This window comes from Thamnophis sirtalis, unplaced genomic scaffold (assembly GCF_051295495.1).
Source record: "Thamnophis sirtalis isolate CommonGarterSnake01/CBP01778 unplaced genomic scaffold, rThaSir2_p1.2 scaffold_11, whole genome shotgun sequence".
Taxonomy (NCBI): Eukaryota; Metazoa; Chordata; class Lepidosauria; order Squamata; family Natricidae; genus Thamnophis; species Thamnophis sirtalis.
This window is the reverse complement of record NW_028261391.1, coordinates 62,265,987-62,283,542: the sequence shown is the minus strand read 5'-3', so window position 1 is coordinate 62,283,542 and position 17,556 is coordinate 62,265,987. Positions and strand designations below refer to the sequence as shown.

General features: G+C 37.1%; 1 protein-coding gene across 6 annotated transcripts in view; it reads right to left on the bottom strand.

Annotated features, from left to right (window-relative positions):
• Positions 1-6,217: 6,217 nt before the first annotated feature.
• PLEKHA1 (pleckstrin homology domain containing A1) overlaps positions 6,218-17,556 on the bottom strand; it is a 52,047-nt gene continuing 40,708 nt past the window's right edge. For 3 of the 6 annotated variants that reach the window (XM_087725929.1, XM_087725924.1, XM_087725925.1), the window contains exons 10-12: positions 16,645-16,708; positions 13,813-13,902; positions 6,218-10,231 (exon numbers count right to left, since the gene is read on the bottom strand). In XM_087725929.1, coding sequence (XP_087582055.1) covers positions 9,914-10,231; positions 13,813-13,902; positions 16,645-16,708 — 472 coding nt within the window. In that variant the 3' untranslated portion in view covers positions 6,218-9,913. Of the gene's footprint in view, positions 10,232-12,443; positions 12,515-13,812; positions 13,903-16,644; positions 16,709-17,556 lie in introns of all 6 variants that reach the window. The other 3 variants (XM_087725926.1, XM_087725927.1, XM_087725928.1) reach the window with 3 other exon arrangements.

Genomic DNA, 17,556 nt, shown 5'->3' with positions numbered 1-17,556 from the left:
CGGCGCCGCCGGAGAAGTTGGACGAGCGCATGGTTTTTGAGGAGCCGCCTGGGAGGAGACTTGGCGCCGTTATGCAAAGCCGGCGAAGGGAAGGAAATCTGCTTGGCGCGCCAATTGGGGAATGCAAACTGCAACAAGCTCGCGGAACTCCCCTCCCTCCCTTTTCAGCCTTTTTTAAAAGTATTTTTTTATTAATATTGAAAAGCCTGGTTGTCATTTATATCAGGTGAACATACTTCCCATAAGAGGTTTTTAAAATACATTTTTTTGTAATTGTTTATACCTAGCGGAGCAGGCGGTATTATGGGCGTTCCCTTAACTCTAAGGTGACCAGATTTTCAGATTGGAAAAGAGGGACACCCTTGACCAGGGGGGGGGGGGGCTTGATTTAAAAAAAAAATTTTTGTCAAAAGGTCACCCCAGGACACTGAAACCAGCATAAATACGAATCTGTTGCCAAACAAAATTTGGATCACGTGACCATGAGGATGCTGCAACGGTCGCTAAGTGTGAAAAATGATCGCAACGGTCGCTAAGTGTGAAAAATGGTCTCAACGGTCGCTAAGTGTGAAAAATGGTCATCAGTCACTTTTTTCAATGCCATTGTAACTTTGGTCACTAAATGTTTTCCCCCTCCTCGAGACTCCTCACTTCTTCCTTCATTCCTCTTGCTTATCTACCTTCACCTTATCTGTCTTCTGCTCTTTCCCTCTCTTCCTTCCTTCCTCCCTCCTTCCATCCTCTTCTTTCCTCACTCACTCCCTTCCTCCTTTTTTCTCTTCCTTCCTCCTTCCATTCTTTATACGATATAAAATTCAATGAGGGTGAAACACACCAAATCTGGCAAAGCTGCCTTGCACCAACCTGGCCTGCCCATAGAATAGCAGCCACTTTGAGACACATAAACCTGGTCTGAACATATTGCATCACAAAGATTTGCAAAGGTCACATTTGCAAAAAGGAACATTTCTTGTAGTAAATACATTTTATAACCAATTTAAAAGTAAAAATCCCCCCCAAATAATAAAAGAAATCCTTAAAAACCATTGTTAAGTATTACACCAGCAATAATTTATACTGTCACCATTTCAAACTATCATCAGAAATACGAATCTGTTGCCAAACATCAACATTTTGATCGCGTAACCATGAGGATGCCACAATGGTCGCTAAGTGTGAAAATGGTCGCTAAGTGTGAAAAATGGTCATCAGTCACTTTTTTCAATGCCATTGTATCTTCCTGATTATTAAAAGTGCAAATTCACTCAGTGTCAATCATGACTCCTGAGTCCATTTCAAAGTATTGTGCATAGAAATTTTAAAAATGGCTTGTTTCAATTTATTTTGGATAGAATCTTTCTTTAAATAGTCTAAGACAATTTAAAAAAAGAATCAACACAGAATACCACTATTTTAAAAAATCATATGCACAATAAATAAAATATTATTTTAAAATACATTGAGCCTATACTCCTTACAGTAAATGACTCATCTGGAAACAAGCCAATAGCATTTTTTGTGCTTTCAAATTTACAGATGTTCCAAAATCAGCTTAAAGTCCAAATATTTAAAGACCACCCCCCTCAAAGCTATCTTACCAGAGCTTTAAATATCTTCTGGGGAGGCCCTGTAATCCCATTCATGACAAAGGTAGGGCTTTCTCAGGAGGAAGGTTTCAGTGCCCATCCTTTGGAAACCTCCTCCAGAGCAGGGAGCCCTAACCTGCTGTCCATTCAGGAAGGCTGTACAAATTATTCTGTCTTCTAGAGCCATTGGGATTTAATATGGTTTTATCACTGGATTTTCTTTTTATTGTTTTTGTGGAATTGTTACAATGATTTTATAATAATATAATTTTATTTGGCATTTTTGTTGCTGTAAACTGCTGAAAGCCCCTGATAGAATACAAATTATTTAATAATAAATTTAAAAAGCTGGGTGCAAGATATGAAAACACTGCAAACTATTGTTCAAGATAATTTGATACCTGTTGCTCTGGTCTTTAATGCAATTCTTGCTTAAGGCAAAGCCCTCCCCCGAAAAAATGCTTCTGCCGGGCTGCAAGAGCCACGTGGAAGTTGTCTGCACAGCTGAAAAAAGGACTGTTTGCTGGGCTGGGAGGAGGAGACAGCCCCCTGCCTTCTCCCCCTTTGGCTTTGCGGAGTTCACAGCCAGCACGGGCGGCAAGTCTGGATGGAAGTTCTCTGCACGACCGGCAGCCGCTTTTTACTCCCGAGTAAAATTTTTACTCAGGAGTAAATTTTACTCCCGAGTAAAATTTTTACTCAGTAGTAAGTAAAATTTACTCCCGAGTAAAATTTTTTACAAAACATGATTTATTTTACTCACCACCAGTAAGCGCAGCTGCAACCCCAACAAGAAAGACAAAATAAAATGGAGACTCCATGCGTGCTCAGCTAAGGAGTCCAGCCAATCAGTGAGCTGGTTGGCCAGCTCACTGATTGGCTGGAGTCCAGCCAATCAACTCAGTGAGCGGCAGGCTGGGCTGGCTTAAATTTGTAGGTAGCATAGAACAGAACGATGAGCCAGCCCAGCAGCTGATGGGCGGGAGCTGCCAGCACCAAAAAAAGCGTGCCTTTTAAAAAAGCGGGCGGGATGCGGGAAAATGCATCAAAAAGAGGGGGTGTCCCGCCAAAAGCGTTATGTCTGGTCACCTTACTTAACTCTCTTGTGCACCTATAAGTATCCTATAAGTAGATCATCCTATCAGCCAACCTAGAGTTCCATACTTAGCTCACATCCATCCTGCTGCCAGTGGAATGCACAATAAATTGTTGTCGTTTTGTGGGAAGTTGTCATCCAGCCCTCTCCCAGAAAAATGAAATATCCTAGGAAATGTTGAAAAGGCAGAATACTTCTCTGGATGTGAAAAGAAAGAAACATGCTTTAAAAGACAGAAGAGTTGCCTGTAGCTTCCTGCCCATCCACACTTTGTCAATAGGCCATTGAGAAGGCCAGGCTAGCCCACTTTACATAATAAAGACTTCCCCACTGCAGCTGTAGAGGGAAGGGATGTTACTCAACATTCCACATGGCAACTGAGAACTCATACCTGTATTCAAAACAGCCTAGAGAGTAGCCCCCTGCATGGCACCATGGGAGTCTGACAACCAATCAGAATACATTTCTTACACAGGAACAGGAAACAGAGAGGTGGGACTAAACAGGTTATAAAAAGCCTAGCAAGCCCCTCCCTCAGCCCTTCTCTTCTTCTCCACCATCAAAGCATGTGAGCACCTTTTCTGTTCAGGGCTCAAGCCATGTGGCCCTGTCCAACAATAAACCATCTTTCCAAGCAGCCTCCATGTCTCCAGTGTCTTCTTCCCCACTTGGAGCTGAACCCAGAAGGACATTTCTTTCAACAATATCTAGCAGGCGGTATTATGGGCGTTCCCTTAACTCTCGTGCACCGTTTTCTATAAGTATCCTATAAGTAGATCATCCTATCAGCCAACCTAAAGTTCCATACTTAGCTCAGATCCATCCTGCTGCCAGTGGAATGCACCATAAATGTTGTCCTTTAAAACACAAACACACACACCATTTTAAAAATCCTGGTCCGAGGTGCTTCCAAAGTTTTCTTCCAATGCTTTTGTTCTTGAACTTCTTTCATTAAATCTTGCCACCAGATGTTATAGCAATAGCAATAGCAGTTAGACTTATATACCGCTTCATAGGGCTTTCAGCCCTCTCTAAGCGGTTTACAGAGTCAGCAAATTGCCCCCAACAATCCGGGTCCTGATTTTACCCACCTCGGAAGGATGGAAGGCTGAGTCAACCTTGAGCCGGTGAGATTTGAACAGCCGAACTGCAGTCAGCTGAAGTAGCCTGCAGTGCTGCACTCTAACCACTGCGCCACCTCGGCTCCTGTAATATATTATGAATCCCCCCATGAATATTATGTAATATTCGGGGGGGGGGATTAACACCTGCACTAGTGGCATGTACAGGTGTATAGTTGATCTTAAGCCCTGTGCAAATGAGACGAAAAAGGCACTTTTTTAAAAAAGACCTTTATGTTTGGGAATTAACATAGTTGGCCTACTGGCGAAGGAATTGAACAATGTTTTGACTCTGTTAGATGCAATGATGATTACCTAGGATGCCAATAAGCACAGCCTCAAAGAATGTGACCTTTCCTCACATTAGCCTACCAAATTTGCTCACCATCTGAATCTATTTGTTTCTATGACCTACCCACTTTGTACTTCAGTTTGCAAATACTCATAGGAAAAATAGTTATAAGGCAACCTAAAAATATTTCTATTAGTTTATCGAAATGTTATTTTTCCAGAATATTTACATTGGTTGGCTAACATGGCCTATGCTGTTCAGAAAAGAATTGCTATAGGTCCTAATTTGAGATGCGCACTTCCAATGGAATCAGTATATTCTGCCCTTCCCGGAAAGTTTCAAATTTCTGGGACGCAGAAAAGCATTCTCTTTGTCCTCAGGATACCTTCCTATGCTGCAGCTAATACATTTGTAGTATTGCTGGAATACAACCAGCCTGCTACTTAGCTTAAGGAAAAGTGAGGACACTTACTGACATTCAAGACTGCCTTTTCAAATGCTAAGTGAAGATAACAGCGTTGCAAATTTGCGCTCAGAAAAATAAGTTAGAATCCTTAGAATGCCAAGTGAGATTCCTCCTTATATCAAACAAGATGGTGATGCAATGTTTTTCCTATTCTGTTATGAATAGGAAAATACTATGGAAAGTATAGGGAATGCTACTGAGGGAGGCAAGCAAAGAGCATCCCAAAAATCTCAGCTTGGATTCTTTTTAGAAGAAGCTAAGAGCTGAGGTGGCGCAGTGGGTAGAGTGCAGTACTGCAGGCCACTTCAGCTGACTGCTATCTGCAGTTCAGCGGTTCACATCTCACCGGCTCAAGGTTGACTCAGCCTTCCATCCTTCCGAGGTGGTTAAAATGAGGACCCAGATTGTGGGGGCGATATGCTGACTCTGTAAACTGCTTAGAGAGGGCTGAAAGCCCTATGAAGCGGTATATAAGTCTAATTGCTATTGCTATTTATTGCCCTGTAAAGCCATTAATTAACCTATGAAGATGGCCGCTGTCTGTTAGTTGCTTTTAACTGTATTTTTGTTTACAATTCATATTATTTGTAAACTTTTTGTGAGTACTTTTAGCCTACAAGGGAGGATATAAATAATAGATACATAAGTGTCACTGTTTGTCAGTTTGTCTTAGAAAGGGGTGTGAACTGTATGGCTACTTTGATACTATCTCAAGAAAAAAGAGCTGCTGATAGCTCCAGTATTAAGGCAGGAGTGAGGTAGCTATAGCCTGCCAAGTATTATTGAATCATAATTCCTGGTAGCAGGACATTTGGCCACAATAATCAGGACTTTCAGAAGTTCTAGTTCAGTTACCAGATGTTCCCTCTTCTCTCATATTATTAAAAACAGGACTCCTTCCAACAGCATGTCAAAACACATCTGGAATCTCAAACAGGACTTTAAGCTAGCTAAAAAGACCAGCTTTACTCCTGTTGGAAGCTTCCTTCCAGTTTCCTTCCATATTATACAACTTAAAAGGGTTCTCCGCCAATTTTCTAATTTTGGGTGTTATAATATGGTATTATTCTATTTCAAAAATTTTATTTATCCAATTTAGACACTGCTTATCTCACATGCAGTGTCTTGCTATTTAACCTTTTTGAATTTTCATCTGAACTTTTAAATATTTATCATGGAAGGTTGTCAATGTTTCTTGGGTAAGCTATGGTTTCTGAAGCCTCATTCTTAAGTATCATTCAAGGCTAACTTGTCATGTATGAGGACTGCATATATAAAACACATGTGTACAAAATGGCATACTTAATAACATACTGACAGCAAATCATACCAAAATGTCTTCAACAATAGTTTTTTACAACCTAGTTTTAACCACTCAGGAATATTGCCTCTTTAAAATGTTCCTGGTAATAAGATTAGTTGTACTAATTAAGCTTAGTTTTTTAATGTTTGCTTTTTGATCAATTAAAAATATCACTTTTTAAAGATTTTGATTGTAAGCCGCCCTGAGTCCCCTCAGGGAAAAGGGCGGCCTATAAATGTCCAATAAATACCAAAAATAAATACCAAAAATCCGAAGGCCCGAGCAGTTTGCAAAAATAAGTTTCATTCACTGAACAATTTGTCTTTTGAAGTACACTAAATGTAGTAGTCTGATAAGATTATTATAGTTCATTATTTATGTCAATTTATTAACAAGTGTGACATTTACAGAAAACACCACAGGTTCCAAATAAGTTAACAATTTTCTTCAATTTTATATAAAAAAGTAATGTTAAATTAAAAGTCCTGACAATTTGCCAACCACAAGCATTCCCCACACTATTGAATTACCTAAGCAGTTTGATTTTAAAGGAATCCATAAGATTGCTGCTGTGATTACAATTCACTATTGAAAACTGGTAATATTCAAAGAATAAAATGAACATGCAATGTGGAAATTGTACCAGAACCAGTAAACCTAGCACAACATCAAGGCATGGCAATACAACTCAGTTTCTTCCACAAAATACCTATTGTAAAAAATAAGGTCTTTCATACATTTGCTAAATCGATTACAAATTAAAATGTATTCTCCTGAATTCGACTGAACAGAACATATACCTTAATTCACATGTAACTGAGAAGGCAAATAAAATGTAATTTACAAACACTGCTTGTAAATATTTAGCTTATAATTGAGAAATATAAAGGTACTGCTGTATTGGAGCAATCTGAAATAACATCACGGAAATTTGGCATTCTAACATCTTTTTAGACCTTGACCATTTTTATTTCAATTTTTAATATCTACAGATTTGATCCGCATAACTTTCTATAAATGTAGTTAGTATATTTAACGATAGAATAGACATATTCTTGAAAGGCAAGTTCTTCAGCAAAGTTCCACAATCACAATAGCTGGATTCTGCAATCCAACCTGTTTATTTGATGACAAACAGAATTGTAGCTAAGTGGGAACAGCAGTGAAAATTCCCCTAGGAGACAAACTTAATGGAACATCTGGAAAGTGACTGATTCAGTTTGTGTCAGTGATACAAAATACCTATGCCTTTTGAGTTTATGTGCAAAAACAAAATAGGGTGGCAAAAATGTTCTCTTTTACAAGTGCCAAATGAGTCTTCTTGCAAATATAAACACTTCTTAGATAAAGCCTGAGATCAAGATTTTGAGGGGAAGTTATATTTGGGAAAATTAATTTGGGAGCTAAAGACCATTTAGTTAAAGGCAGTTAAAAGGACCATAAATCAAACACTTAGGCATTAGCACAGACAAATGAACTGCAAATGAAATTGTCACGTTTCAAAAGGCAGGTCAACCCAGCACATGATTGTAGAAGAGTTGGGTGTACAAAATAGGAAATACATGGAAATAAACACATAATTGGACTTCTAGTATTACTTTATACACCCTCATTTATACATATGGCACACAGAAAGCAGGTATGGGCCAGTCTGTCTCTTTCTCAGCCCAACCCACTTAGCATAGTTGTTGAGGAAAAGAGGAAGAGACAGAAGTATTGGGGATGTTCACCCCCTCGAGTTACTTATAAAAGTAATAAAAGTGGGATAAAAATCTAATCAAATAAAAGCAGGAATGCGCTAGTCACTGCTTAATGGTTCTTTTGTTTTATTCCTCTTCCTTGTTCCACATAATGTCACTATCCCCATCAAAAAAAATTCCAGACTGTTTTACACAGACATCTTGGCAGTTTCGGTCCCAAACTGCATCCTTGACTCACAAACATGCAATTACAATTTGCTTCATTACTCTCAACTACCCCATTTGGGGAAAATTACCATCCACCCACTCCGACCCCTTTAAGAACCACTGGTGTAACTGAAGTTTTCTAATAGATTAAATAAAAGGATTCTTGCTCCCAGAAAATAACAAATATTTTTTTAAAATTAGGGAATCTTTTAAAAGCTGTGACAATATGTACAGTCTACAGCTGAGTAAAAATCTGTATTTCCTTCCTGAAATGGAGAGGTTTGTAGAATCACCCCCTTTCTATCTTTTTAGAAGATATTAGTGGAAATTTGAAGGGAACAGCACACTTCTACTCTTAATATAAGGGAGCATCCCACTCAACTAATTTGAAAATTTTGGCTCTTTCTCTACTAAGTCATAAAAGAACGCCTACTTCACTAGAATAGTGAAGTGGAGGATTTTTTTTCCTTAAATATCTCCATTCATTCTTTATAATTTCTCAAGCAAAACTTACACAAAATATTATACAATGGGAAATATGAATTGCATAAAGAAGCAGCATGTGAAACTTTGGGCTTTTTGTTGATTAAACAGATTTTTTTCACTACCTATCTATAAAATAGTGCATTCTCTTTTTGATCAATTATCCAGCATCAGCTTCTTAAGCCTATTATTATTGTCACTGGAACTGAACAAATATCCAGTTTGAAAATCATTATGCACAGCTCAGACACCAGTATGCTGGAAATTGCACAAGCATTTCACCTTATACACATGCTGAACCATATCAAACAAGGCTCAAAACCAGAAAAATAAATCTATCTAACCCCCAAACTTTTAACATATCATAAAGAAATAACCCACAGGCACTTTTAATAAATACAGTGCACAGAAGTTACAGGCCACAGTTGCATGATGGAATAATTCAGTACCAATTAATAGCATGAAGCAGAGTTTGTTCAGTCTTTTACTGACCAAAATATAAAATGGGAACCAGTTACAACTCACTGAAAGGGGGGGGAGGGGAGATCACACGAGAGAAAACAAAATTTGGAACAATAGTTTTAAATAATTACTGCAAAGCCCATTATAAAATATTTTCATTAAACCTTTAAAAGATTTAATAGTTTATGTTCCCTAGTTTTTAAAAAAATGTACATAATACCTTTATTTTGGTGGTCCATCAATATCCAAATGTGCAAAAGTTACAATTTACCTTTAGGAGTGCATCAAAAATAGCCTTAATATTCAAAATAGCTGTATTATGGTAATGTAAATTTCACAGCACCAGTTTTCTGTAATTCTAAAGGATTTGGATTCTATGGAAGGGCAGTGATTTACAAAGCATTTATCAGGAGCTCCAATTAAGTCAGCACATTTAGATTATCGTAAATAATCTCTGGGCCTTTCTTATAAGCTTTCTTTTCTCATAGAGATTCTCACTTATTGTACTTTAACAAATATTATACTTGTTATGAGCAGTTTTTGTGCCTTGAATACATAGATTGCTCAAATCTAAGCATTCATTGTAAGGAAAACATACCTCATTTCAGATACTGCAGCATGGTGTTTTTCTTAATATTCTTAACATGAAATATTCCTAACATGAAAAATCTCTTTGCATAGGAAAAGTGCATTACATTGCCTCTACTGTTACACTCTGCAGTCCTGACAATTAAAGAACACTGTATACATAGATGTCCCCCAAAACTGTGCCAGTATTTTTAGAAAATAATCCGATTTGGTTGACGATAGCCTGAATTACAAGATCATTAAGCTGTAAATTGGCTTTAAAAAATAGCATTAAGAAGGGTTTTTTGTTTTTTTTTCAGTTTTGCCAAACTGATGATGAAGAGCAGCTGGTACCTTGCTTAAATAACTTTTAGATCAAGTATCATATTTCGGCCCCTTGCTATCAAAAAGATTTGTCATCGGGGTACAGAAAAAGCAAAAAGTCCGTTCTGATACACAGTGCAAGGTAGCGTATAACTACTAAAACATACAAAATTTTGAATGTATGCATACACAAAGGTCAACATAAGCAACATTCTATGTTTTGTTCTTTCTATCTTTGGCTAAAAGTCTGAGAAAGGAAATTCAAGGACCAAAGCAATTCTTAATTTTCCAGACTCTTCCCCATCATTACACATCACTAACTGGAAGGCTTGCATCATCGAGATCCACTGGATCAGGATCCGGTTCCTGAGTGCCATTTTTATTTTGAGGTTCCAATAGGGCCTGCAGAGTCACTTTGGAAGTTGAGTTTCTTGAAGGGACAGCCTGGATCTTGAAGCTCCCTGGTTTGGCCGTGGTAAAAGATTCATGAAATCTTCGCTTCTCCAAGATAGGGGGTTTGCTGTTAAGGGTTTGGACCAAAGTGGGGCCGTGAGTGGTTGCGGAATGTGAGGTGGCTGCTGCTGTTTTTGAAGGACCACTGGATTCTGAACAGCTGGAATGCTCCTGTAAAGGAGAAGCAATTATCTGATTAAGTTGGTCATTTACTCCATGTTAATTACTCAATTCAGACCTACCTCACTGAAATAATGAAAAGGGAAATACAAAGCAAGGCATAAGAGCACAAAGCAGAAGCTTTTCCGATGCAGCACAATGTTACGACTGTGAGCATACAGCATTGTGAAACAGCAAGCTGAAACAGCCAAAACAAAACCCTAAATCTAGCGTGGTATCTTTTAATTCTGACAGTGCAATTGCACCAAGTTATTATGCCCAATGCTATCAATCTCCCAGCACAACAGATTTCCCTCTTACTTGCCACATGCCCATTGTGAGCATACCACCGGCACATTTTGAAGAAACTGTCAATTTTGAGAATTTGCAAATAAGATTAAATACTTCTTGAAATCTAATCCTAAAAGAATTTCAAGAAACTAATCCCATAAATTCATGCAAGTGTATTCACTTGTAAAAAAGAAGTATAATTAAATTCTTAAAATTTTATGTGACTTAAACTTCCACTATTAAGGCACTTTATCTTTTTGTCCATCTGTGCTTCATTCCTTAGTTATTTGTTCTATAAAACCGTAGTAATAACTGATTTTGCTGGTCAATATTTCCAGAAAGTAATATAATCTGTTTTGTAGTTTGGATTTTTTGATATTGTACTTACAATGATAGCTGTTGCTTTGGTAGTGGACTATTTATTATAATCAGTATTTTCATATTAAATATGATCATACCATTATTGAGTCTGCATTTTAATACTATGCTTAATGAAAACTGCAGAAGATAATTTCTACAATAAGCAGGAAACATCAAAGAATATTGTCTAGATTTTGCTAGGCTGCAAATATTGCCAATTAATTTGAAAACTGAGAAAAAAATTCAGAAAAAAATTCTGAAGAGTATTGAATAATATTCATTCATAATATTCATCCTGTATTGCAGCAGTTGGGAATTTCAGCTAAAATAACATTGGAATATGAAGCTTCTTAATGAAAGATCATAAGACCATAGCAGCCTTCCTTTCTGTTCCAGAATTGTTATCCATTTCCTGCCAAATTTTGGAATTAGTGTTCCAATGTTCTATATCTATTTATCAATCAACCTAAAGTGGAAGCTTCTGACAAACTGAAAATAACATTTGCATTAGACCAAAAAGCAAAGTCTGGTTTAGGATAACATTCCAGAATGTGCTTCTGCTTTAAGCTATATTGTGTCTCATCACATATCAATACTTCTATGAACAAAATATGTCTTATTTTGAATGGTAGGCTTGATAGAAAATTTTCCATTTCTATTACACAAATCATTAGCTGAAGAATATGGCTGCTTAGCTAGATTCAGAATTAGCTTGGTCAACAAACTTTTATAATGATGAGCAGATTATCCAGATAGGAGACTAAACCTTAAACAGGTCTAGAAACATTTATAGGAATCCTCTAAGTGAAGGAAGATGAAGAAGAAATTTGGTACTTTGTTTTAAAACTGATCAGAAATAAATATGTTTAACACAAAACGATTGTGTAAAATAATTTCCAAATACAAAAACTTCTTTTCTAAAGTGAATACTCTATAAATATTTCTATAACATTTTAAAATTGAACCCAAGCAAGATTTGTGCTGCAGCAGCATTTCAAATATTTCAATTTGTAGTTTTGTGATGAGATACAAGTTTTGTGATTAGAATGAAAAAAACTTATACTGATTATTTTGATTAACCATAGGTTAGTTAATCAAACTAATGCAAGCTATAACAATCCCTGCATCTTGACTAATTATCCCATGCATATTTAATGTAAAAACCATGCAGGTTGGTCAATTATGTTTTTCTTCGTGTGCATGTTTATGTACACACATTTAACTATTAGGTTCTGAGAGGCTTTTACGTAGCTGTGTTTTAAAATGATTAAATTCAAATATGAACTCTCATGCAAATTAGGCCAAACGTAGCTTCTGTCTCCATGTATTTGCTACTAAAGCTTTTCTTCTCAATGAAAGGAAGTGAATGTTGGCCATTCTGAAAAATAGATTTTATTTAGAAAGACCAAATTTATTAGCCGATGGAGAATGTTTCAGAAGTTAGTAATTTCATGGTGATAATGACCAACAGAAGAAACCACAAGATTAAGCTCATCATTTCATGTAATGTTAATAAATGTTTTGGATTTCAGCCCTCTGATGAAATGGCAGGTTTACATGAGAGCCCACATACGTGCTGCATTCACCAGTTCTTGATGTATACCTCTGTATACAAGGATTCGACAGCCTTCTGGCCTGCCGCATCTGGAACACAGGGCAAAGCTAAGATTAGAGTAACCTAAACTTGAAAGGACAAAGGGAGGAAGAGAGGAAAGGACAGAGAAAGAAAAGAAGTGCTAATAGCCACTAGTAGAGTTATCCCACCACAAAAAAATTGAAAACACACCAAAGACACAAAGAAATACCCATTCCCAATAACCTTTCCATCAACCAGAATGCATTCATTCCCAGAGAGTTTTTAAAGGATAGTGGCAATTAATTAGACTATTTTAATCAATTTTTCAAAAAAAAGTTGAAATTTGGTGTAAGAAACACAATTGTTTTAATATCACCATGCTATACAAGCTAGAATAAACTTCTAGTATATTGACAGAAATAAAAAAACAATATTGCTATAAATGGCTTAAAATAGCTTTAAAAAAGAATCACCAGGGCAATTATATACTCAATAGTATAAACATATGTTTGATTGAAAAAATATGCCATCTATGGTACAACTACATAATTACTGACACTTATAACAAACAGCTTGGCAACGTTAGCTGTTCAAAAAAGTAACCTAGAATCTTTTTGAATTACAAACTCTCTGCTAAGGGGACTGGGAAAAAAAAAGTTTCAAAGAATTCTATTCCAAGGTGCTTTAAAAGAGCCGAGGTGGCGCAGTGGTTAGGGTGCAGTACTGCAGGCCACTTTAGCTGACACTGATCTGCAGTTCAGTGGTTCAAATCTCACCGGCTCAAGGTCGACTCAGCCTTCCATCCTTCCGAGGTGGGTGAAATGAGGACCCGGACTGTGGGGGCAAGTTGCTGACTCAACTTGCTAAAAAATTTGTAAACCGCTTAGAGAGGGCAGAAAGCCCTATGAAGCAGTATATAAGTCTAATAAATAAATAAATAAATAAATAAATAAATAAATAAATAAATAAATAAATAAATAAATAAATAAATAAATAAATAAATAAATAAATAAATAAATAAATAAATAAATAAATAAATAAATAAATTAATAAATAAATAAATAAATAATCAGTTTAGGAATGTCTCAAGCACAAAATTGAGAAAACGATCATATAAATTCATAAATTTCATTGTGGTCAAATTAAGAGAGGAGAGTTTAAAGTCTAATAATACACAAAGACAGAAATAGGGTTTGTTTTTTTTAAAAAAAGATTAGCATTGAATCAAAAATGTAACAGTCTACGCAAGTTGTAATGCATGCAAATGTGTAACCCCACATCTAAGAAAGGGTTGACTGATAAAAAAGAGTATGTGAAGTACTGATTATTGCTGAAAAGTCATAATTTAAGCTGTTTATAAACATACGGAAGCTGCTGATCTTCCAGGTCCCCGTTGGGCCACTATGGCACCAGAAATTGCTTTAATCCAACTATGCATGTCTTCTGGGCTATCGGCCTAAAATAAGAATAATATAAAACTTTTGTGGAATTTCAGTTTTAGATTTAAAGGTATTTTCCTATACAATATAAGAATACGTCAAACACTTTCCTCATGAACAGATTTAAAACATTTAATCTAGATTGATAGAAACAGACCTTTTCATGAAAAACATGAAGATTTACTACAATAGTGTATTTAAAGCACAGTTCATGACATCGCGGCCACTATTTTGGAAATAGTTATATAAAGCTACTTCCTGTAAAGAAAAATCCTGGCAGGTGATCATAGCTATTTTCAGATATTTTTCAACAAATAGGGATATGAAAAGTCTATTAATAATTATTACAACTTCCTTGTTGCCAGCCTAACTACTGAAAAGGATTCATCAGTATGTTATTTAACCTCAATATGCACTGAATAATTTATAATGTTCTAAAAGAGGAACAGAAAAAGAAATTGAAAATTTTATTGGAAAAAGAAGAAAAGTTTATAAAACTCAAGTAATTATAATGAAAAGGATAACACTCCAATGCATTAAAAAATCTCAGAAACAAACCAACAGACCATTTGATGACATAGTATCACCATAGCACAGACCACCTAAAACCCTCCAAAACATCTTAAGTAAACCAAGAGACCCAGTAGTCAGAAAAAGAAAGAAAGAAAGAAAAGAAAGAAAGAAAGAAAGAAAGAAGGAAAGGAAAGGAAAGGAAAGGAAAGGAAGGAAGGAAGGAAGGAAGGAAGGAAGAAAGAAAACAGGAGTAATCATATGCAATGTAAGAATGTAATAGTTACTATGTAGGACATGTAGGCAAAGATTAGCAGAGCACATCTATAAACACGAACTACAAGCAGGAAGCTATGATGAAAACTTAAACTTACAATACATGGGCTAGACTCAACCATAGTTTCAAATGGGAAACTGTGAACAAGATCAAAATAAATCCAAAAATGCTGGGGAATTCTTGGCTGCTTGGCACTGAGACAAATAAGCCATCAATAAACATATAAACCACATTTTCACACCATCCAAAAGAGATAATTAAAAAGCTAAGAAAACAAAAGGCCAGAACTCATCCTTTCCAACAACCAATATCTAGATAAATTAATATCAGACAATCAAGCCAAAAAATTATACCCTAAGCAAGGAACTGTGCCAAGGAGAAAAGAAATCAACACTGGCAGAACAAGCTATTCTATATAAACGGAGCAAACCCCACTTATTTTTACTGAAGATATGACCTACTTATGTAATGCAAAGAACTGTTCAGCAAGTACCAAGGACTTCATAGTTCAACTCTTGAGTTACACATATTCTCTTCTATTAGTATAGCACATCACTGGAAAAATCCTCTCAGCAGGCTTTTACACCTATCCTCCGCGAGCTGCACTGGTTACCGATTGGTCTCCGGATACGCTTCAAGGTGCTAGTTGTCACTTATAAAGCCCTTCATGGTATTGGACCTGGGTACTTGAGAGACCGCCTGCTGCCAATTACCTCCCAAAGACCCATTAGATCTCACAGGATTGGTCTCCTCCGGGTTCCGTCTACCAGCCAATGCCATCTGGCTACTACCCGGGGGAGGGCCTTCTCTGTGGCAGCTCCGGCCCTCTGGAACGAACTCCCCGCAGAGATTCGGACCCTCACCTCTCTCCAGGCCTTCCGAAAAGCCGTTAAAACCTGGCTGTGTCAGCAGGCCTGGGGTTGATGAGTTCCCTTCCCCTCTTGATTTGTGTGTCTGTTGCTTATTTTTAAATGCTTGTATTTGTAGTTTTTGTGTTTCCCTTCCCCCCTTTGGGTTTGTGAGCCGCCCTGAGTCCTGTCGGGAATAGGGCGGCATATAAATAAAACGAAACCTAAACCTTTAAGAAGTCAATCAAAGCATTTCACTAGACCAGTTATGTCACTCTAAAATACAGATCTATCCTGAGAATGAGAATCACTCAGTTCTACCATACTACTGAGGTATTTGTTATCAGTCAGTGGATAACCTAGTTCCAGGGACCTTCCTTACCTCCCAACGACCAATAAGATCACACAATGCCGGTTGGCGGCTCCCCGAGGGAGGGCCTTCTCTGTAGCTGCACCGGCCTTGTGGAATGAGCTTCCTGCTGAGATCCGGACCCTCACCACCCGCCTTCCGTAAAGTGACTAAGACCTGGCTGTTCTGGCAGGCCTGGGGCCGTTGAGTATTCCAGCCCCGTTTGATGAAATGGATGCTGTGTTGATTTTAATTTTATAATCTTAAATGTTTTTATTTGCTGTTTTTATTTGCTGTGAGCTGCCCAGAGTCCCTAGGGAGTGGGCGGCATACAAATATCATTAAAGTTTGAAAGTAAAGTTTGAAGTTTGATATTTATGAAGCTCACTTCCCTCACCTAACAATATTTTTAATAAATAGTAAATCATGAATGGATGTAGTTGTAAAAATCGTTAGGTCCCACTTCAGTTTCTTAAGCCTCCTTTAAAAAGTCATGGATACTTGCAATCAAATGCTTTGCTAATTGGATGGCTAATTGGTTGTGGTGTAGAGCAATCTTCCCAGCTTATCTTCTGATAAATGGATATTTTATTGCTAGTCACCAAAATAGCCATTTTGTGAATAGATAGATTCTTTAGATGTTCCCACTAATTCTCCGCAAATTGGGAGCTCCTGGTTCATGCTCTTTTTAGTTGCAAAATTAAATAAGTTGTGGCTACATATTTGAAAGGAAATGGAGTCTGTTATCTTACATAAAATGAATAAATAGACTTACCTGTACATAAAATGTTCGAGAAGTTGTTACAATTTCAAAAAGATTGTCTCTCATCATAATATCACTGAAAAATATATAAAAATGTAAATGTACATATTATCAAAATCAAATTCTAGCTCATGTATCTGACATAGAAAAATGCATTGTATACAGTTTTAAAGTATGCTTATGATCTTATTTCGCCTTCTCTTTGCTTTAGGACCTGCAAAGATCATAAATGCAAGGACGGATCACAAAACTATTTTTTTCACCAGCATTGTAACTGTAAATAGTCGTTAAATGAGGACCACTTGCACCATATAGATAATCCTTGATTTATGACAATTGGGATTTCCGTTGCTAAGACAGTTGTTAACCAACGGTGTAATCCTCTGAAGTCTGCTACCGGTTCAGTGAGTCCGCTATTGAGCATGCGCTTTGCATGCATGCGTGCCTGAGGCACGCCAGTGCAGCACTAAAAAAGGAATATTTTTAAGCCTTCCGGGGGGGGAGGGGAAATCTGCTGTGCCATGTGATTTAGATTAGCTAGAAAGCAGGAAATCCGATGATTCTAGCTAATATAAATCACGTGTCACAGCTGATCGTCACCCAGCTGATCATCAGAAATGCCGGTTTGCCCGAACCGGTAGCATTTCACACCTGTTAACTGAATCCGGTTTCTCCTATTGGCTTTGCTTGTCAGAGCTGGCTAGAAAGGTTACAAATGACGATCATGTGGCTCCTGGACACCGCAACAATCATAAATACATGCTGGTTGTTAAGAGCCAAAATTCTGATCGTGGGAATGCTGTGACGGTTGTAAGTGGGAGGACCAGACATAAGTCACTTTTTTCAATGCTATTGTAACTTTGAACAGTCACTACAAATGGTTGTAATTCGAGAACTACTTGTATTGTACACTATAGCATATAA